The sequence below is a fragment of the Schistosoma haematobium genome, chromosome ZW (assembly GCF_000699445.3).
Source record: "Schistosoma haematobium chromosome ZW, whole genome shotgun sequence".
Lineage (NCBI taxonomy): Eukaryota > Metazoa > Platyhelminthes > Trematoda > Strigeidida > Schistosomatidae > Schistosoma > Schistosoma haematobium.
In genome coordinates this window covers 20,142,863-20,166,856 of record NC_067195.1, presented here as the reverse complement: position 1 = coordinate 20,166,856, position 23,994 = coordinate 20,142,863, and the positions used below count along the sequence as shown (strand labels likewise).

The 23,994-nt window shown below is 35.5% G+C and overlaps 1 protein-coding gene across 2 annotated transcripts; it reads left to right on the top strand.

The window, feature by feature from the left end:
- Positions 1-7,940: 7,940 nt before the first annotated feature.
- RAB4A_1 (Ras- protein Rab-4A) lies at positions 7,941-19,814 on the top strand. 2 transcript variants are annotated; one of them, XM_051210650.1, is made up of 5 exons: positions 7,941-8,235; positions 8,268-8,407; positions 10,431-10,513; positions 13,119-13,392; positions 18,397-19,814. In XM_051210650.1, exons 1-5 carry the CDS (start codon positions 8,190-8,192, stop codon positions 18,502-18,504), a joined length of 651 nt encoding a protein of 216 aa, XP_051070665.1. In that variant the 5' UTR covers positions 7,941-8,189; the 3' UTR covers positions 18,505-19,814. The 2 variants fall into 2 exon arrangements, with proteins under 2 accessions (XP_051070665.1, XP_051070666.1); XM_051210651.1 differs by having other exon boundaries at positions 18,350-19,309.
- Positions 19,815-23,994: the final 4,180 nt, after the last annotated feature.

The window sequence follows — 23,994 nt, the reverse complement described above, 5'->3', positions numbered from 1 at the left end:
TGGCTAATACCTCGGTCAAGTGAACAGCGAAGACTGGACCATTAACCTTAAACATCATTTAATTAGATACAAGTGAAGGTAAGACCATTGCCGCATGGGCCAGTCCATGTCGTACGATTAATTGATGCTCATTGGTTGCTCTTGACCTTGACGAAGATCGATGATCTGTTCGATATTCAATGACTCAACTGCCAGATGATTTGCCTAAGGCTCAGTGGAATTTCACTGACCTTACATTACGACAGACTTACTTCTTAACTAGTTTTCACTACTACTTGCATTTCTTTCATTAATTCTCATTTTTGGTACATTTACAATGGCTGACTGTAAAGTAGTTTTTCAAAAACTCATGACATTGGATCTTTCGTTTTCGTTTTTTGAATCCCCCAAGTATGACACCCTGAGTACCACTCACAAATACACTGTTACACACATATACCCCTTGTCCTCCTAACCTAGATTGAAACAAGTTATTCCCTGTGTAATAATGGACAGACCGATCGAGGATGTAACAAAAGTGGTGTAGGGCCAGCGAAATGTCGCTAAGCCCTAGCCACATCATACGGCAGTTGGGTCATTGAATATCGAGCAAATCATTGATCCTCGTCAAGGTCAGGGACAACCAACGCGCATCAGTTAATCGTATGCCATGGACTGGCCCATGCGGCAATGGTCTTACTTTCGCTTGTATCTAATTTAACTAATATATTTCTGTAGTAACGTCCTTTGTGTTGTACAGTCTTCAAAGCATCTATAGTACCTTGGTATGTCAATGGGATAGTCCATGTAAGGTGCTGACCATGAGGTGTGACTTCGACATTATCTAGTTTGTCACACCATTCACGTCTAACTCGAGTAGGCGTCCAATCATTTCGACATAGACCATCTACGTTGGTGATCTACAGTGGCGATGAAATTTTCGCTTCCATTGTTCAAAAAGAGAATGTGGCGAGACCATGAGTTATGGAAGACCTTTGAACAAATCTTAAATGACCTTGAGAAATATTAGCCAGTCAGCAAACAGTCAGTATAGAGGAAAAATATATTATAGAAAAATTAAAGAAATAAAGTGGATACACTTTTTCAAGGTTAAAAGGAGATTCAGAGGTTCTGAAATCGTAATGCATGCAGTGGAGGAAACCATCCATATGGCAACAGAATAGTTGGCCTCTGGAGCCAGGATAAAGTCTCAAAAACTCCTTCATCCTCGACCACATAGCTTCAATATTGTTTGTGTGCAACACGGTTTTTAGTTCACGAAAAATGTGGATAAAGACACGAAGCACATAACCAAACCTATGTAGGGTTTTCATCACGAACTGACATTAGCTATAATGCCAGAAATCTATTTAGCCAAATGAATGAAAGGCTTCTGCGTCAAAATCCGAGATCTGTTATCTTATACCTGATTGATTAGTTCACAAATTATAGTCTTACAGTTTTATTTGTTATAGCAACACAATTATCACATTTCGTACAGAATTATTTGCAAAACCGATCGTACGTTTGTATTAAACAATGAAGTTGGCGCCGTGACCTTGAAAGCTCTCAAACGCTTCTGATTGGCTCGTCCATAAATTAGGGTCTCGCCAAAAATGTGTGTATCTTTGGAGTGATGCATGATCTCCGGAAATCCAATTTTTTATGAGTGTGAAGTTGTTTCCGTATACCCTTGTCACACTTACCGTAAGATCAATTGAAAAAGTAGTTCACACAGCCCAATGGAAACCCGGCTTACAGATGGATATAAACTATCAACTTCAAAGGAGCAGCGTTTCACCAAACTTATCACTGCAGTCATGTCATTCCACATGTCTTTATCAAATAGCGAGGTTAGGAAAAGGTTTCGAGATATGTTTATTGGCGCTGGGTTTTCAGCTAAAAATGAGTAAATGTGATAATTAAAAGCATTTGGACTAGGAACCCGCGAAGCAGTGCAATTTAAACTAAAGAGAACGTAGTGTGCCCAAACGAACGTATTGTATTCAGAATTTGAAATCAGGTAGACATCAAGTACAAAGGAATCATTAATTCATACAAACACTACAGTTAACCAGACAATTAACACTTTACGATAATCCGGCTTTCCGTCATTTTACTACGTGGGACAACTATAGCAAAGAGAACGATTTTCATATTAAATATTTATGCAGAACGGAAGAACATCATCAGCGGCCGACGAAATCTTCAAGTAAAGAATATATTTCTCGATAAGTCCTGTATATAATAAATTAGGTAATCTTTTGGTTGCTTCCCGACATATCGACTCCACTCCAAATATATCTTCGAAACTCTTCATTTCAGACCTCAGATTTGACCGTGTTGGTATACTTTGATTAAAAGGGTCTCACATATAAACGCGTCATCAAACTATAAATACCTGGCATCGTTAATATTATCGATATTATTATTCGGCTCGCACACGTTATACGATGTCGCAGTGTACAGTCAACATGTGGCTCATTCATGTTTCATGCTAGACTGTTATTTATGATGCGTGAGGTTAAAGACGTCGCAAATATTCGGACTTTGACATCTGCTTTACTAGTTACACTGTTAATAATCGAAACGTACTACCCCATTCAAATCAAAAGTCAGAAGCATAGAGGCTTGAAGATATATTTGATAGAACATAGATATATTGAGAAGTGATTAATTCAATCTATCTAGTGGTTTTAGGAGAAGTTCATCACAATGTGCCCACTCGTAATCTGCTGCGGATGCGTGATCGTGCGCCTTCAGCTAGGTGAGTCCATTAAAACTAATGCAGTCAGCATCAGTGTCAAGGACTTACAGAGCTATTGATTTGGGGGATTTATCTGCCACTGCATGGTAGTTGAGGATATTGATGAAAGAGCTGATCTAGGAATGAAATGACTAAATGATACTTCAGTGAATTTATTCCTCTTGTCTCTAACAGGCACTTCGTAGTTGCATATCTCCCGACAAAATAGTTGTGTTGCAATGTTTAAAATGAACATGAATTATCAAAATCAACCCTAAGTAGACTATAATGAGGAAATCTAAAAAAGCCTGGCAGGACTTAAGGGAAACAGTATTGAGGATATTTGGTGTGGATTCAGACTATGGAGTGTCAAAATATCCACGTTTATATGCGTAAAGAAAGTGATTTATGTGTGAAAAACTAATTCAATACGTATTTGTCTACCATAGCATCAAAAACTCCTTACATTTTGCTCCCAATTACATGTCTTCCTGGGATCTGAAAATTGTAGTTATCTTACACTGAAATCTAAAAAGTAAAGGTGGAGAGTTTACGACATATTTAGTAAAAATAAAGTTATAAGGCTATATCCTAGTTAAAAAGAAATATTGATTCGTAGAAACTTCCCATTTATGTTGAATTTGTCTCAAATAAGCAAATCTGATTTAGAATATAGATGTGTGCGTGGAAAACGCACGATATCTTGTCTATGATAATCTTTCCAGAGGGATGTTAGGGATTGTGAAATGTTGCTATATCTGCCAACAAACAGTGGAGTTTGAGGTAGCTGCCAAACATTAGTGGCGGATTAAATTATTACACATATATGATCATAAATGCGGTTAGTAATGAACTACCTTCAGATTCTTCAAAAAACTTCTCACAAACTGACTGATGTACATCGAAATTCTATAACGTAGACTTTGGAAAAGTGTTTTCCTTCAAGTAAAATTAATAATTCACTAGATATTATTTATCGTGATCCTCACATCTGTCTCAAAACAATCGCCGTGCTTAGAAATAAAAATCACACTTTTCAATATTACGGTTACATCGTTGTCAAACTCTAAACTAAGTCAGAGTTACGAAACATGTATTGTTTACCAAGCTTTCTGTGCTAATTTTGATAAACAGACAGTATTTACTAACATCTAATGCTTTCGAGACACAAAAGATTTTAAGACTGAAAGGTTTAAAAGTTCGTAATAATAGGTTGTTCTCAACAGTTAAACCTTCACTCAGTAAATTTCAGGTAGATCTTGATAAGCTTTAAGATCGATGCAACACACTGTCTCTTGTTCGTAGTATACAAATGTCTGACTACGTGTATTTTGATGCATTTAGCTGACAGATTGTAAGATCCATTTCGAAGGTTTTGTGTGTTGGTGAAAATCCATCCATGTATATACTTGTACTTTGTTCCTATTGATCCCCTTAGTTGTACATTGTTGTATTTTGATTACATTTGAATTGTTAATACTTGTATTTTTTATTATAGTTTTTGTTTTCTTATGCATTCACTAAGTTTGTGTTTCTTCCTGAACTTCATCTGTGTTGTTTTACTTGACACTTGTTCTTGGCGGTAGCCATATTGATTTGCTCCTCCTTTTGTGTGTGCTCTATCCAGTCAGGATAGAATAACGTTCATTTGTTTTGACTGGTAATTTTCCCTCATCTTCTATCAACTTCTTTATTTATTGTAATTTAGATTTGATTGATTGAACAATTATTGGTTGAATAGCCGGGTGGTAATATTTGTTTAGGTAACGATTTACATTTAAATTTATGATGAATTATAGAACCTCTATTTACCCGATTACTTCTTTTGATTTCGACGGGAAAGGGCGCGTGTCTAAAGTCCCCGGTCGGCTATTCTTCAACATCCAAACCGAAGTTTGGATTTTATACAGATAAGCTTACATCTCAGAAATTTAGGACACAAACAACTGCGTACCAGTTCAAATTTGGAAGCATGATTTTCAGAAAGCTTTTCATGTACCTGAAAAGTTTTATGTTAAGTCTTGAAAGCCCGAAACCTTATTGAATTTATTTAACTCCTGTACTGAGTTAAGTACCTATCTTCCTCTAATCTTTCCCAATAGCTTATATTTTGCCCGGAAACTCATACTTTATCCTTCTGCTATAAGCCTTGACCGTTTAGTATTCTTGTGAACTGATAATTGTAGACGTGACGTTCTCTAAACGACTGGAATATAAACCCTGAAGTTCGACATGATCTCTATTGAACCATCACTGGAAGAGAGCCTAACACAAAAAGAGGAGGGAACATTGATAGTGGAGGCAATGATTTCAGTTCACCAACGTTTCTGAGGCAAAACGTTTTGTTTGACTCGATCTCTTCATAGTTGGAGTTGAGAAAAATCTTGAACAGTATTGAGGTTGTTTTCCCATGCCTACAGCATCTTAGACTCCTATTGGTTTCGCTATTCTACCAACTCAGACGATCATATTCTAATCGAAACTAATGTTCTCAGATAATAACAAAATAATGAAAAATAGTTGCAAATGAGTGGATGGCCTGAAGATAGCTCCGGAATGTTCCTTGATAACCCTACTAGGGTAGTGTTTCCCTTGAAGGTCTATGTTGTAAATAGTTGATCATTACTTTAAAAATGTCAATCTGTTCATAAGAAATGGGTCATGTACATCGTGAACTATGGACTAAACCACACAGAACACAAAGCATAACTCAACACTTATCTTCGTTTACAGCGACTGCGAAAATGACAACTATCCCACTATTAGCTCATGGATCTAATTGATCATTAACACAGACACCGTAAACTCTAAGCAAACAGGCTCATGGGAATGAATCCTCAGTACTTTATGGGGAAGCATAATGACGACAAATACTGATGAGGGACTAAACTGTAACTCTAAGCTCGTATCTGTTGTGAAAGGCGTGGTACTGAAACCATCCGGTAACCAGGTTGTAAGAGTTCGCTACTACGACGAACAATTCCTGAACATTAATAATCCAATAAGTGTTTGAAATTTAATTCAAGTGCTGCTAATTTTAGTGGGTATCAGTGCGTGATCTTACTCTGACAAATATTCACAAAACGTCCTAGTGAATCATCACTGAAACAACATGTTCGTCTCGTTTCACTTTTTTTCTCACTATCCTCCTACGAATATACTACTCCCTCATAATAACGCCGGCACCTTATGATGGATCTGTTTGATTCATGCACACATCCTGATTTTACTGACAAAAATTAAATTCCCAGTCTGTTTTCCACACTTATCTAGGTCTAGAGGGACCACATATGAAAGGCTCAGTTATTTGTTTTGGTTGCCACCTTGAAGCTATTCACCGAATTCTTTTGACTCTATGATCCCATGTTTTCCTCATAAACGACATCAGTCTTATTTGAGCAAAAATATCTTCACATAGCCTGAGATAATAACTTATCACCACACTAATATCAATTGTGTATTCGACCCCGAATAATTTTCACCGCAAATTTTAATTTTGACCATATCAATTGAAGCCAGATTAAATTTGTGTGTTTGCGTGATGATTATGATTATTGTCATTTTTAGGACCTCCTTGTTGTTAGGTAAATTCAGTGCTACTCATAGCGATTTTCCTCTATTGATCCTGTTATTATATGGTGTTTTATTCCTTTAGTTGCTGAGGGGTGGGTCAAAGTGGTACTTGTCTATGATATACTCACATAATAACGTTGTTACATATCAAAAGTCGAAAAGTTAAATAAGGCCATGCTTTTTCCCATCATAAACCAATCTTATCCATAATATTTTCTAAAACTATGTGACTACATGACTCTCAATGGATAGTTTCAATAGGAGGCCTGATTGTTGCCCACAAATTGCCATCTTTCTTCAGGAACAGCCGTTTGGCAATTGTCCCACAAATTACCTATTACTAACACGACTACCATTTCTACGATTATAGCAATCAGTCTGACGAGCGCAACTGCATGGAAGACCTAACAATGAGAGCGGAAAATGTTTCAAGAGAAGGAAATATGAGACAACTATATGACACAACGAAGAAACTAGCAGGGAAATATAGTAAACCAGAGGGAATAGTCAAATACAAAGAAGGCAAAACAATCACCGAGATTCAAGAACAGAGGAACAAATGGGTTAAATAATTCGAAGAATTCTTGAATAGACCATTGGATATTGAGGCAGCACACACAGACATTCCTATAGATGTCACTACACCAATAACGGAAGAAATTAACATAACCATTAGACAAATCAAGGGTGGAAAAGCAGCAGGACCTGACAATATGTCAGCCGGAACACCAAAGTCAGACATAGAAGTAACTGCAAACATGCTTCACAATCTACTTAGGAAGATATGGGAGGGAAAACAAATGCTGATGCACTGGAAAATGATGTCTCATCAAGATACCACAGAAAGGAGATCTGAGAAAATGTGAGGACAGCAAAGGAATCACACTACTGTCACACTACTGTTGCTTGACCGGGTGAAAAATTCAGTGGACGCCCAGCTTCGAGGTCAACAGGCTGGATTCCGTAAGGACCGGTCGTGTGCAGACCAGATCGCGACATTACGGATCATTGTTGAGTAATCGACTGAAAGAAATCCGTCACTACACATTAACGCCATCGATTATAAGAAAGCATTTGGGTAGGAGAACCTTATGGAAACTTCTTCGACACTACGGAGTACCTGGGAAAATAGTTAACGTCATCTGAAATACATACGACGGACTACAGTGAAAGGTCGTGCATAGAGGGCAGCTGACAAACGCATTCCAAGCGAGGAACAAGGTCAGAAAAGACTGCTTATTATCCCTATTGTCCTTCCTCTTAGTGGTTGGCTGAATTGTGAAGACCACATCTGATGGGAAGCACGTAATAAATTTGACAGGTTGTATGCAACTAGAAGATTTTGACTTTGCAGACAATCTGGCTCTTCTATCCCATACGCACGAACAAACACCATTGTAGATAAACAGTGTGGCAGCAACCTTTGCACCAGTAGGCCTCAACATACGTTACAGGAAAACAAAGAGTGGAGAGCAATGAAGAAACAACTTTACGCTAACGAACTTCGAAAAAATGGTGTATTTTATTAGTCTAGAGGCTATTTAACATTACCAAATACCTAGAGCCTTACCGACACAACATGAAACCGATGAAAAGAAATAAAGCTCTTCACAAAGATATTAGGTATATTGAATATTAGGGAGGACATTTGACAGGTCTAGGTCATTCGTACTGTCGGAGGTTGGCCTTACTGAATGTCGAGTCATAGTAGTTCCGCTCTGTATACCATCCTGCAAGTTGTACACATTTGATCAGAAGATTGCTGAATTTGATTTTTTATCAAATACCGAACTATAACACTAACTCATACGTTGAACTTGACTGCGCAGATATTGGGTCGTGTTTTTCGGAATAGTACAGTATTGGTCACATACTTTAAACTAAACTGAGAATGTCTTATGCATATCTGTTCAAATACATCATTATTGGGGACACTGGTATGTTGTGTACGTGGATATTACCTCGTTAGCTGTTGGCAAATCGTGCTTGCTTCTCCAATTTACGGACCAACGGTTCCAGCCTGTATATGACTTAACGATAGGGGTAGAGTTTGGCGCTCGAATGGTGAATATTGGTGACAAGCAAATAAAGCTTCAAGTCTGGGACACGGTTAGTTTTCTTTTGAAGCCAGATTTATCCGATCTTTTGATATGTAATCAATCTCTTCTCATTCAGAAACTTAAACTGGAACAAAATTACAACCTAAAACTTCTTGTTTTAGGTCTTAGCAAGTGCGAGTAGTCTCAATAACGCCCTTGTAATATGCAGCACCTACAAAACTTTATCACAACATTAATTTTATTGAAAAGAATTTTGGCTAAGTTCAGGCATTTATGACAGCTCTAATCCTATTAAAATATTTTTCGTGTAAACATTTCAGATCCAAAACTGGTACTTATGTAATGTTAGGTGGGTCGTGGGACTTTATCTAGCTGACTAGCTTTACATAAATAAGTTAATCACCAATATCTCTGTATACAGGTCTTAATTTATTTTATTTATTTATTTATTTGAACACATAAATATTGGTACGAAGAGGCACCAAATACATATGCACCACACAAGTCACTTGATTTATGTGTGGGCTATAATACTGTCCGGTTGCCTAAACCGAAGTAAGTGGTTTTCGTAGGGGGTCACACCTGTAGCCCTCGACCTGGAGGTCTGATCCACAACGCAGTGGAACAACGTCAGGAGATGCAGTCTCATGGTAGCCGGTGACCAACAATAGGTTCATACGCCATTTGTTCCCACAGGATAGTGTAGCCCATGTGCACCATTGGTTTGGAACCAGGGTTTCCCAAGAACTCTAGATGGACCATCCGCGTCCATAAACCCGGTTGAAGCGCCGGACATTCGCTTTTCAGTCTTCAGCAATAGGGACAACAGGTCTATCGACCTCTATTAATCCTTGCAGTTTGTCACACTGTGTAGGTCCAATCTCGTTTCAAATATATCAACAGGTGCTGGTATTACGTGTTCCGGTAGAGAATTCCAGTAATTTACTACTCGATGCGAGAAACGGAACTCCAGATGTAAACGATTTGATCTCGGTTTTTGGACTTTGAAGTTGGAAAAAGTGATATTAAACTCATTGTACTGTGCCTTCCCACGGAAATCTTTAGTAAAAGGCGAAAGGTTTATCCGCAAATGAGTAGACACTAGTCCTTTCAATTTCGTAATCAACACCGCCTCGAGAGGGCAATGAGTAGGATTTCCCTGGCAGTAGCTGCATACACTTGGCCATGTGAGCATTTCGAGAGGGAGAGTTGACTCCCCACCCTAGGTCGTAGCAGGGAATTTTAGAATAACTATACGTCTAAAATATGAGCTTCAGTAGGTCAATACTGTAGTCCATTTTGTGGTTATGATTTAGTAAAACCGCAATTTACAGGGCAAATAATTTGTGAATAGCTTGAGACTGTTTGTTTAAAGTGTTCATGACAAGGGACTACCACTTTCCATCCTAATCGACTAATTACATTTGCTTGTTTAACATGAGGCCTGCTGTCCACTTTTGACTGTATTTTCATTAGCGTTCAGTGTCTGATACCGGTGGTATTTCTCTTTTTATGTAGCATTAGGCGTACGGCATTATATCTATTGTACTAATTGATACTGGTTGACTCAACCTTATTCTCGTCTCAATATCAACCTCGAATAATGTATATTTTATAAATGCCGAACTGTGATTATGAAATATCTTGGGTTTGGAACACTACCTTGTGTCCCTAAATAGTGCACTGTACTTAAATATTATATACAACAAATAGATTTCAACTGACGTTAACTACTGATAGGAATTGATTTTGAGATCATTCCATATCAATTAGTTACTTTCTACAACAAAATTTCTGTAATAGTTCACATTCACAAACAGTCTATTACTGTATATGCTTCCTAACGACTGTCTTTGAAGTAAATTTAGTGGCTTATACTAGGGGATTAGTGTCGTGTTGATAATCATTGCTTAAGTAAATATTAGTTATTTGCCTAAATATGTCCTCAATAATCTATATTTAAATTTAATTAGCCGTCTATCTAAATTTCTACCTAATCACACTATTCAATAAACTCTTCAGTTCACCTTCATTACATTTTACTTATTACTGTTACTTTAATTCTTATGCAGGCTGGACAAGAAAGTTTTCGTTCCATAACCAGGTCGTATTATCGGGGTGCGGCAGGTGCTCTTCTTGTTTACGATGTTACCAGGTTTGTTATGAAATCTTTGATTTTTTAATTTCTTCACTTCACTAACGTATTGTGGATATTAACTGAAAGCATTAACTGCACTAATTTTGATACATGTTCTTCCTTTATGTCGACTCAGTATGGAGAACTAGAGCGTTCTAGGCACCTAAACATCACTAAATATTAAGGCTTATTATTTTCTTAGCTAGATTTGTAAATGGCAGTTTCTTAGCTGTTGTTTCAGTTTAGTAGACACGAGTTTGGGTACTTATCAGGTTTACTTAACTATACAGGCCATCGTTAATACACCATAATCGATCAGAAATAAAACGACTAGTGATGCTTTATTGAATTTAAATGTTACCAAAGTGATTCAACTCAACAGACTTATTAAAAGTTATTCTTACTTTAATTATTTCTACTTGAGCCAAGCTAACCGTTTGTAAGTTCACCTCAATAATTATAGTAATTCAGACACAAGAAAGATAAATAATTGTAACACTTCATTAAAGTTTTCGGATTACAGCTTGTGGTTTCCGCTTGATGTAACTCATATATCAAGTAATTTTTTAAGTACATCATTGGCCAACACGTTGTTTAAGAGATAGTGATATTACCTGATTGTCCAAACCAAAGTAGATGAAATACAGTTTGGACCTGCAACTCAACTTTCACCACGAAACCACTACCCCATTACTTGATACCACTAAGTCTATTAATAACCTCGACAGGATTGTAATATAGTAAGTGATAGGAGTTAACAATATTATAATATCTTTGAATATATTGTTGGTAGAGAACTAGGTTATAAAAAGTTAGTAATTACCAAGCGCAATTCTTTGCTGGAGTTGGAAAGGGATGTAACCAGTAAAGTAAGTTCGTACAGAACAAAATGTATAAAAACGACATTTCCTGTCAAAAACTGTAAGAATAATGAATATTGGCGAAGCGTAATTCCAATCCAGTTGAGAAAGGAACTGATTTTGGATTTCGTTGTCTTATAAGAATATATCTGTGAAGAATGTGATAGGAAAGTGAGGCAGAATAACGATAGGTTTCTGTTCTGAGCTGTGTTAATAACATTTCAAGTCAGTGGTTTTCCTTATTTTAGGACTTAGGAAAACTGTGATGGACCAACTGATGCCATCAGGGTTATTAATACGAGTCTTTTAAATATGGTGAAAGTCAATAACGAGACTTTGCATAGTCACTGGAGCGGTGGGTTTTTAGTTCAGACACTAAACGTTTTACCAGTAGGTTGTAAGTTTAAACCTCTCTCAACCTACTCCAGTTTAGGGACCTGGGTAGTTTCCCTTGCAGTCATATATCTAAAATGTAGCTGAAGGTTGGGTACATAAACCGGTAGTTGGTACATGAGTTTCAACAACAGAGGATTCAGCTATTTAGGGTCATTTAAATAGCAAAGAATCTGCGATGTAAATAAACTTCTTGATTTAGTCAGCAATCTGTAAGCTAGCACACACACCTGGCCACACCACATTAGCTTTATAAAGAGAGTATTAATAAGTAGTAGTATCAATGACAGAAAATATTCGTCATAGAGAATATCCCAAATACAAGAACGAACTCGCAGAATAAATAGTGAAGAGAACTCAGGTTATAGAGGTAAACGAATAGTGAGTACAGCTAGACGATTACGGCCGATTCTAGCTATATTGCGCAGCGTCTTTAACCAAATTTAATGATGACTGCGCTAGCCCCAAGTGCTCAGCACATGTTAACATGGCTTAGCCTAACGATCAGTGACGTTTAGGACTTATCCTACGTTTCGATTTCTCCTCGTCTTTATTACAAGATATTTCCTCATCAACCAACATCTAACATCGAGGTAAGTGTATATTAAGCATACGTAATTCATGTTTGAATCTCCTCCATCGATGAAGATCCACAGCCTCATCATCATTAACTGCTTTGAACAGTGTTCTGTGTCTAACTTTAGCACTTTTCACTCTGTAATTCGAAAAATGCAACAGCGTAAGTGTTTACGAATTATGCAATTAAGACATAAATAATAATTTTTCGGATGACAACCTTAGAAGCTATGCTTCTACGCTATTCTTCCGATTATATCGCCATCAGCTTACATTTTGTCATGTTACTGAGTTTTACTTTCAGTTTTCCCCAGTAACCGTAAGTGTGAAGTTCAGAACAGAAACTCTCTCTTGTTCTTTAAGTAACATTGCTCTGTGTAAAAACTGAGTTCTACGAGAGGATGCTCTCCCTCTTCTAAGTTCTGAAATGCTTATCAACGAAGTGCATGTTAATATGGTGAATCCGAATTTTGTACACTTCACTTAGATCTCTTGCTTAGATAGCTTCAGGTTCAACAGTGATCTTTCGTCAGTGTAGTTGTAATGTTCAGTTATAAATTTCATTTTCTGTTAGTACCTTGACATGTACATCTTCATTTTGTCAATCAACGTTGCATAATTTCGATGCCTATTAAAGTCAATTTATTGGGTAAACTGGTTGTTTCAGTCTTCACTTTAATTATTAGTCATAATGTAATATGTTAAATAACTTTACTTTTCTCTACAGTATTTCGTAAAATCAATCGATCATATTTTGTGTTGATTTTATTCTTTCAATTTTTAACGTTTATTAGGCGTGATACGTTCAACCATTTGGCATCCTGGTTGCAAGATGCTCGGCAGCATGCAAGCCCAAATATGGTTATTACATTAGTTGGGAATAAGTGTGATTTGGATGCGAGGCGAGAGGTTAAACAAGAAGAAGCTGAAGCATTCGCTCGTGAGAATAATTTATTATTCCTAGAAACATCAGCTAAAACCGGAGTAAATGTAGAACAAGCCTTTGCCACTACCGCACGCGCTATCTATGAACGCTTACAACTAGGTCTTTTAGATATCAATAATGATGTAGGTGTCTGTTGTTTCGAAAGAAAGTTTCCGTTTTCATTACCTTATTTAGGTTTGTACAAAAATACTTTATTCATTAGTTTTAACCGTTATAAAAATAATCAATTAATTCGCCTTGATCGGTTATAATTAGACATGGTCTGTTATATGAAAGCAGTCTTCCTTAAACCTGTGATTATTCATAGGTTGGTATTTTGACGTAAGTTTTCTCGACCCTCAAGTATTCTACTGTGAAGTAGAACGAGAGTTAAATTTTAAGTAAATGGACCATCTGAAAAAATTACAAATACTTTCTTGTTTTATTTTTATCTCAACAAAGTAGCACTTATCATGAAAATTTCATATATTAGTCTCCATATCACCGGGGATTGCTAAGTCCGCTTGAAATTCCTTGGAGGTCATTCTCAAAGAGTTAAGGACTGAAAGAGTTTTTTGTGTGGCAAATATCAGAAATACCACCCAACTGCTTAAACCAAAATATGTGAAGGAAAGTTGAAACCTACCGCATCATTTTTGAAGATCAACGTTTTAGAAACTTGTCTTTCATACTCAAATTTTCTTACTCTTGAATGCATATGCTAATCCTTTCAAAAATGACACGCTCACGGATCATTTATAATCTTGACTTTCAAATTTCAAAAAAGTTAATCCTTTGTGAATTAATTTCATAGTGCCGTTGAATTTATGTCGAACAATTTCGTGAAAACCAGAAGTTTCCAAATATCTCCACACTACATACTTAGACCTATTACCTCTTTTGGGCATAGGTTACTGACCAGAAAGCTCCAACAAACCCAGTCATGGCCTTCCCTTTTTAGTTGTTGCCGAGTATTATTTATGGTCCTGACGTCTACCTCCGATCCTCGACGCCATGTTTTTGTTTACCTCTTTTCCATTTCCCTTAACGACTTTGACCTTGTGTAAAGGAACCATTGAGTCTCAGACATTTTTCAGTTGTAAGGATGTTGCTCTTTCCTTTTCAGTTCAAACCTCCACACCTGCATCAGATTCTTCTTGTTTGTCGATAAGGCTGTACAGGTACGTGAAGGCTCTCAAGTCTTCCAGTGACTCCAACACAGGTGAGTCAGGTGGTGCTCACCGCATCATATTACAGGATCTCTTTTCTTCCTTTGTGATTGTTGACATCTGGTACTGGAGAAGCCGCTGATACACTGGCTGTCTTCATTTACATTTGTTGTCATGTATGCAGTGGAAAAGCTAAGTGGTCTGCAAAGTGCAAATCATCTATTTGGGTTCACTATGTCCACCGCGTTTAGTATTTTCTCTTGTCTCCTATGTAGTGGAGGTCTTCACAATCCAGTCAACAGCCTTCGGAAAGAGGAAAAACGAGAGGAATCATCTTTGTCTAACACCAGTCTTCAATTGGAATACACTCAGTTAGTCAGTCAAAAACAACGTAGAACCTGGTACATCCGTACGTAGGTTTGTGTTGCCTCACCGAGTTAGCACAGCGAAATGGAATTGTTAGTTCAAATCACAGAATATGAGAAGTTGTAGCAGTATTAGTGGTAATTGAAAAGACTGGGAAACGAAGATTTGGCTCAAGGAATTATAAATTAGTCAAATAAAAAGTAAATTATGAGAAACTCAGAAGCTTAGAAATTGTGGGAAGATAAAGAATGGATGGACCTGGACAATTGCGAACGATTTTGTTTCCTGTAATTTACAGTCCCCAACCAGGTAATCTACACTTGTTAACACGACCGAATACACTTTTTAGTTACTTGACGTACTCGCTGAGCTCGTCAGCACCTTTTAGGGATGGGATATCAGACCTTCTTAATGCTACTTATCCAACTATACAGTGTTTCTTCAACTTCAGTTTGAGCTTGGTCACTACCACGTGCTAATATGACGCAAAATCTGTTCTCCCCTCTCTGTTCGTACATCTCACATGCACCTTGTAAATATTTTATTGACGCAGATGTGGTCAGTCTCGTTTCTTGTAGTGTGTTCCTGTGATTCCTGTGTAGCTTTGTGTATGGGATTGTCGGGAGAAATACTGCCGTCTATAGTCACCATGTTGTTGATAGCACATAGATTCTCCAGTCGCACTCCATTCTCGTTACCCTCGTAGTCTATGTCGTCCCGTAATGCGTTAGTATCCGGTATTGTCTGTCCGGAATTCGGTGTCGATGTTTCATATCAGGATGATCAACATTTTTCTTGAAGATTTGTTCAGGGTGAGTTGGAGTACTTCGTAAAACTGGTGTTTAAGATGTTCTCTATGTTCTCTGCTTCGGTTTGGGCACCCGAGCAGTATCACAGCCCTCACACAAATCAAATGAGATTAGTGTGGCGCATATTTATTTGGTGATTCCTCGTACCAGTATCAATGTGTTCAAACTATAACAATAATAATAATAATCTCTGTGGTGACTGGTAAGTTTGTTGCAGAGGATAGCGTCGATTGTAGTCCTTGGTTTCTTTGTCTTGAGTGATGCTTAAATGGTCCTGGAGCCTTGTATTTCTCTTGTGTTACATAAGCGCTTATCCTGGTTCTTTGGATAACGTGAGTGCGACTCCTTGTATGTATTGAATATTTCTGTTTCTGAACGAAATACAATGAGTGATCTGTCGAAGTTATTGTTTTTGTTGAGATAGTGTTTAGTGTGTTTTACTTATTGCAAACACATTCAGGTTGCGTCTGCTGATTTCCTCGGTTACTCGAATGGTTGTCCTAATCTTTATCAGTCTCCGACATTCCATGTGCGTGTATTGATTGTCGGTTTTGGTTTTGTCGGAGGAGATATGGTGTTGGTGATTGCCGAAGAATTTTGGCTTTCGTCATGAGTCGTGAATAACTGTTCTATAGGAAAATTCTTGAACTTCCATAATAGAGTGTAAGTGGGCTGATTAGTGTATTTTCGCCAGGCGGGGTTGTTGAGGTTACACACAGCCTTTCTCCTTTTCCTATGTGTGGGATGGTCAGCAATTAAAGGATGGTTTAGGCGTAGTCAAATGTCATTTCAATCTCTGCGATGATTTTAAGTTAAGTTTTTGAAACTAACGTCTTCTATATACTCCGATCCTAACTTCTACTATTTATTCAAATATTGACTAATATCTGTATGAATCAATTGCCATGATTTGTTTATTTATAATATTGAAGTAACTATCAAGTCGACCGATTTGTGAATGAATATACACAAGTATTTATTCCATTGGTTTTTAATACCATGTGAATTTTTATTTCACTATGTTTCTAAACGAGTTTGGACATTGGTTTTGGATATTTTATTTATTTATTCATATTAAATAATTCACTACCAATGAAATGAAATACTTTCATCATACATCATAAGTTAACATTCGTATCACTGACATCAAGTTTTATCAAGATGACCCATTTAATTTTTTACAATAAATGTAGCCTGGTCTTGTTTATTGTTAAATAACTGGTGTGTGTTTATATAGAACTCATTTTAATAATGTCATTCACATTTGAAGTGCATAGGTTGTTAGCTGTTTTTCGCATAGTATAGCGAAACGGTTTATAGTTGTTAGTTCTTACTGATAGAGTATGAACTGTTTGTACAAAAGACCAGGAGATCTTAGTACTAAATCGAAGCTGTCCATTCGGTATTTATGAAGTTAGTAATAGCCCTATCAAAGTAGATGAAACATGCTTGAATCTGTCACATTATTGTATTCTGAAGATAACAAGAAACTGTATCCTAGTATTTTTAGAATAAAGTATTTCAGTGGAAGTGTCTGAAAGACTGTCATCCGGTAATGTCTGTCAATTGTACCGTTGATTTCTCCTGTTGCTCTTTTTATCGATCTACTTGGTTATATCGCTGAGCAATAAATGGTTTGTATATAATTCCATGTGTGCTTCTTTTATAGTTTCTTTTTCTAATAACTCTGCTACTTTCGTGAATTTACCTCAAATTCGGGTATTATTTCTAGGTCCGATCAATATATATTTATAATTTTGGGTGCATAACTATTTTCACGATGTCTTCGTTGAGACAAATAAGGTTGTTCGAATATTAAGCTTTTAAAAAGTTTTATAATATGTACATGAACACGAAACATCAACGATTAGCCAGTGAGCTATGAATGCCCACTTTACGAGATCTCTCCAGTTCTAGGCAACCTAAGATATTAGATTGATTGCATGAAAAAGTACCCATGTTCTTGTGAATTGAACGTAAGTTGTTATTGCCTAGTGTTCATACTAAGTAAATTCATTTCAACACCTAGTTCATTGGGTACAGGATTCGTTGAAAGGTAGCTGGTTCTTTTGAGTCATCAAAATATAATCATCGGAACTGATTCAAACCCATTTTGGTCTTGAACTCCAAAAGCCTTTTTAATAAGTAACATACTCTCATTTCCAGTTATATATCAGTTCAACCCACTTTGTTTAAATACTGGGCACCACTAACTTTTGCAAAATTTGTTATCGACAAATAGTGAATACACTGGTAATCCTGTATTCACACTCGTTAAGAAGTCGATACAATACACCTTAATCTGCTTGTCTTCTTTCATGCACTTGTTAAGTGAAGAACTTATTAAAAACAATCGAATACTTGTATGGTTGGTCAAAATGTCTTCATAAATATTCATTAGCGGTAATACTTTAGGTAACTAACATTCTATAAATATTTAGTTGATATATAGTATTTTCTATGATAACTTTTCTCTGACTCAATTATTCAGAGCTTTTTTCATACATATTTATCACCATAGTTGGTGTTATCAATTAATTGCAGCAAAAATTTTTCATTCATAGCTGCATAACTAGTTTCTTTGCTTGTCGGTTTCCGATAAGACACTATTTTTTCCCACGTATAAGAATAATTTTCAATTTTGATGATTGTCGATTATAAGTAGACTATTAATTTTGTTTAACAATCTAACTGTAACTAGCTAGCTAACTAACTTTTATTTCTAAAAACTTTTTCTTATCCCGTTTTATGGCCAGATATATCTCTGTACTCGCCTAACAATCTACATTTTTTTGTAACTTAGGCAAATGGCATAAAGTTAGGTCCTCAACAATTAAGTACTCGACAAAGTGGTTCCTACGGTCCGGTTGGCTCAGATTCAGGAGGTAATCTAAGAAGACGTTGTTGTTAGCTCATACCAAAGAGAGATTAGTTTATGGAAAGATAATAAAAGTTATAACTGCTATTGATTATTTTTATGTTTTATGACAACCTTTCTATGATTCTCACTCACTATTTTACTTCATTTACTTTGCTCATTTTATGTACTTTTTAATTTCATGTGCTTTATGTGTACCCCCCATTGTTTTGAATGAATACTTTTATTGTCTATTTTTCTGTAAGTTGTTCAACAACTTCCCTGTACTTTATTTTTCTTGTTTTGATCTTATTCACTATTCTCAATCAGTCGGCTGTCTATATTATATCTATAAATATGTTTTAAAAAAGGCAGATATTTATTGATTCCGAATGAAAATCCAAATTCCAATCATGCAACATTACTGTTATAAAATATCTATAAAAATGATACATGCTGTGAAAAGATATTCATTCATTTCTTCTTCAAGAAACAAGAGATTTTCCATCTTGTGTTCACATTATTTAATTTTACTGTCGTTACTCGTTTACTTTATTTTCATATTGTGTTTGTGTATCCCGATGTACGGAAATATATTTCCTGATATTTTTAAGCTACCAAATGTGTATCTTCTTTTTTAGATGGTTATGTGAAGCAAAATTAAATGCTTTGTGTCGAATTTTCACTACACTCGCCTTTGTTGTTGTATTCTTGTTTATTTAACCGTTGAATATCTAGTAATCATCATTTTATTCAAATGTGTTCAAGTGTGTATAGAAATTTCTATCGTAACTGACAGGTTTTTTTTTATAAATATTCTTTTTGTCAGATATCAGAATAAACCTTATTACTCGTCTAATTCTTCTCATGATGTACTCATTTTAACTTGTACTTTATGTCAGATGATCTTTGATTGATAAAGATACTCTAAAGAATTTTTCTTGTCAAGCCATATGTATAACATTCACGTCTATCACTTGAGTATGCTTCCGTAAGCCAGATTTATTTGCAATTATTTAGAACACATTTTGAGCATTGATATGATGTTTGCTTTCTAGTACATTTATCCTATTGATACGATTTGATAACAATATAAAATTAGGTAATATTAGTCAGAATGTTCTTCTGAGTGATTGGAGACGTTAGATAACACGTCTTAACTGCTACTACACCTCCATGAATGCATAATTTTAGATAGTGCAAGTTATTTTCACGATTTATCTAAACAAGTATTACAAGTTCTCCATGAAGTTTCATCTTATTATTCAAACTCCATGATTTTAAATATAGTTAGATGAATTATTCTACTTTTAATAATTGTTTTATTTAAACCGACTCATTAATAATGTATGTAACCTGTAGACATTCTGATTTACATTTCAAGTATAGATTCTTATACGACAAAGTTAATGTTTCTATGATGATTCTTCAAATGTAATTTATATCATAATTGTCATATTTGGTTGTACGATTCAGTTGAACTATTTAGTCAATTTAGCTCATTATGTTACTATGCTAAAGAGACGTGTTTTACGATAGTAAAGTCATCGCCAATATGATATTCCTAATAGTAATATAAAACGGTTGATTTTTCTCAGATAAGAACTTGGTTATAAGACAAGTAGAAACAACCACAACAACTAGAGGATTGAATTAATACTAAATTTTTCTAATGACTCTTAAGTGCTTTTATTTGCATTTCACAAAGTCAACAAGCAAACAGTTTGATTTCTTGTCAAGTTGGTTTTATCTTCTCTGTTAATAAAAACAAGCTATGTTTAACATCTGATAAGTCTTGTTGTAAACCTAGCAGTTACTCTAATGAGTGCATGTATACGTTTCAATTGTAAAATAAATATCAATAGGCAAGAAGAATATAGTATTTGCAATTTATGTCCTGCGGTCTACTGCATCTTTTCTGTCCTCACTACTTGACTAGTTTATAAAGTATGAAGACTTTTATGACAGTTATAAACTATAATTTACCTGTTCGTCGAAATTTAGACACAAGAGATGAATGTTGACATGGCTGTTTTGAATTTTTCGTTGCCTGGCAGCTCAGTAAAACAAAAGGTATCTTTATAAAATCGTTTGTTTTTCAGAACGTCTACCAATTTTTTTTACATACGCCAACAAAACATTTAAAACAATCTACCTTGTGTATGCTTTTGACTTATACGGTGTTCATAAGTCCATGCCGATGTCATTTGCTCCAGCTTAAGCATCTGGACAGCAACTATAACTCACAGAGTATGTATATTTGTACATTTTTGAGTCACACCTTATGCACCATTAAACGGTTTGTGTGACTCACATTATATATATAGCCAGGTTATTTATCGACGGACATGCCTCGACCTATAAGAGAGCACCTACTGGGACGGTAGTAAAAAATAACTCAAGAGTATAGATTTATCTATTTTGAAGTTGATAACGACTATTCAGACTGAAGAAATAATTTATTACTGCTTATTCATAAGCATGTGCCTATTTTGGTTTTGGGCCAGAAGCTTCAATAAAGCATTAAATCAGTCTAAAGAGTGGTATGGTCCTTGATTGACATACTTATCACAGTACTATGTATTGGTAATGTAAGCAAACAGAAACTAATTGGGATTTCTTCACATATCGATCAGTAGTATATGTCATGCATATGTTTGCTAGAATTAATATTGTTAACAATATCATAGCTTACACTATTCGTTCTAAAAATTTTAGTTTTTAAAACTACAAAAGATGTCATATTTAGACACTTTCTGAATGAATCCTATCTCGGACAACTTGTCATGATAACAATTGCCTTATAGAGATTTTCACGTGTTAACAGTAACAGATTGAACCTGGACTAAACGTTTTAAAGATGGTTCTTTAATAAACTAAATTGGTATAAAGTTTGATGCTCGGTTGAACGAAAATGCTCTTACTTAGAAGTTATTATCTAAGTATCTATGAATTACAAATTATGTTCAGTCAGGAATATCAGGAACCAAAAATGCTTACTATTTCGTATTTTAACTTGATTATCGAAATTTGATATCACAAACCTACTTGGTGTTTTAGCGTAGATTATGTACACTTGACTCAAGATTTGATTATGCTGAACAGAATAAAATTAACTAAAGATAAACTATCTACGTCCTTTTTTCTGTTGAGATCAAATTTCAACTTATAAAATAAATTTGTCTCATTCTTAATTACTATTAATGATTATGTTGGTTAGTATTGTCATTAAATCACATTGAACGTCCCACTGAAATTGATAAGGTCACATTAAATAATTTTAACCACAATCTACCGTTATACGTTGTTATCACAGTTAATCTACATTGTTAATGAACTTAATATAATTGTGCGTGCTCATGTACGCCCGTAGTTGAAGCCAATGCATATAATTTACTGCCAAGTTAATAAAAATGACATGAAAATTGGATTGAAATAAGATTTTAAACCTACATTATCCAGCATACATAATTGGATGCGGATAATCATAGAGCTCTTTATTTCTATTATATCAGTTTCCATGTTCGAAACAGTGACTAAGTTTAGGGAATATGGTATTCCATTACTCATTTATTTTACAAATATTGAATTCAGTTACTTGCTCTAAACATGATATACATGAACCAATAGAGACTGGTCATTTGGAGTCCACGATATCAAGCGAGAGGATGTAATGCGGTATATATATAACATTTTAGAATTTGCAACATTTAAAATCAACTACCCTATGTATAAACACAAGGAATACAATACGGTCTACCCTGAATATTATAATAACATATAGACCAACAAGAGGAGAATTGAGGAGGCAATAACTTCAAAATCTGTCCAGCTATTGAGACTCTAGAAGCACAAATATAAGGAACCCATCGTTGTAGACAGCCTTTGCAAGTTTCACCAAAGGAAACAAGAAGATAATAGTCGACAACAGCACAGAATGAAAATTCACAGGTCGAATCACAGAAGCAAACAAGAAAGTGACGAGGAGCATTTGAAGCCGACAAGCGGAAATACGTACAAGATCTAGCAATGACAACAGAAAAAGTTGTAGGAAGAAATACGAGACGACTATATGATACGACGAATAAACTAGTATGAAAATATTGTAAACTAGAGTGACCATTCAAGGATAAAGAAGACAAAGCAGTCACTGAGATTCAAGAAAAGCTAAACAGGTGAGTGGAGCAATGTGAAGAGCTATTGAATAGACCAGTCTCAATGAACTCAACGGATGTCCAAGCAGCACACACAGAACACCTCTCCATAGATCATACTCAACGGTAATCGAAGAAATCTACAAGGCCGTCAGATAAATCAACAATGGATCAGACAACACACCAGCTAAACACTGCAGTTAGATACGATGGTAACTACAAAGATGTTTCACGTTTTCTCCATAAACATTTGGGAGGAAGAACAAGTACAAACAGACTGGGAAGAGAGATAACTCATCAATATACCGAAGAAAGCTGATCTTAATAAGTGTACAAACTACAAAGGTAACGCATAACTCTCAGTGACAAGCAAAGTTTCCAACAGTGTTACTAAACCGAATAAAAGATTTGGTAAATGTCTAAGTTCAAAATCAACATATTGAGTTTCGTAAGGTTCGATCATGTTCTGTCCGAATCGCGACACTACGGCTCATTGTTGAACACAATGGAATGAAACTCATTACTGAACACCAGCCTCCTTGATTACTGGAAAATATTCTACAGCGTGAATGGCAACAGCTTCGGAAACAAACGTCGTTGGAGTAATTATTTCAGACTTTCAATAGAGATATTTATTTGTACATTAATCTATGGTTCCACTAAAACAAAGTGAAGGTGTATATGAGGACTGTGATAATGTTTGTTTTATCGTCTGTTTCCAGCTATACACACTACAAATGTTTATATAAGTTACTTACAAAAAGATGCACATACATTTATCATGTTCAAAGGTAAATATTGTTTGAGAATGATGTTTTGAAAGTGTGATATCAAACAAATTGGAATCAAAGAGAATACTTATAGAATATATGGATTCTTAACGTATAATAGAGAAGCGCATTCAGACGACAATTTACTTAAAGTTAAAATCCCGTCTTAAAATAACTTTTTATAATAAAATGGACATAATTTGGACAGAAGGAAGAAAGATTTTTAACAAATCCTAGAAAATGGTGGACTGAAATAAAATACTAAACAACTAGGCACTGAAAACGAAATTCATCTTACGAAGTACTTTTAAATATGTTAGTTAAATTTTAGTTTTTTGATGAAAAATCCTGCCCTGAAATTTAGGTTCTAAATGATTATTTTCGAATAATCAGTAATAGTATTAACGCAAAATTAAAGTGGCCTTAATAGGCTTGTTATCTGAGTTCGTTAAGAACGAAAGACTAATTGAGTAAAGGTGGAGGTACATGTGTTGTTTGTAGATCAAAAGTCCCTAAGTTCGGTTCCGGTACGTGTTAAACTTTCTTACAAGTTAACATCACAAAACTTCTGTTAGTCATCCCTATTTTTTAAAGTTTCAAGTTAACTTATTTAATCTCAG

Bases quoted from the DNA above. Each gene is read 5' to 3' on its own strand.
- RAB4A_1 (XM_051210650.1), top strand. From the start codon at position 8,190: ATGTCTTATGCATATCTGTTCAAATACATCATTATTGGGGACACTG. The intron at 8,408-10,430 runs GTTAGTTTTCTT...ATTCTTATGCAG, and splicing joins AGCTTCAAGTCTGGGACACG to GCTGGACAAGAAAGTTTTCG. The intron at 13,393-18,396 runs GTAGGTGTCTGT...TTTGTAACTTAG, and splicing joins TTTTAGATATCAATAATGAT to GCAAATGGCATAAAGTTAGG.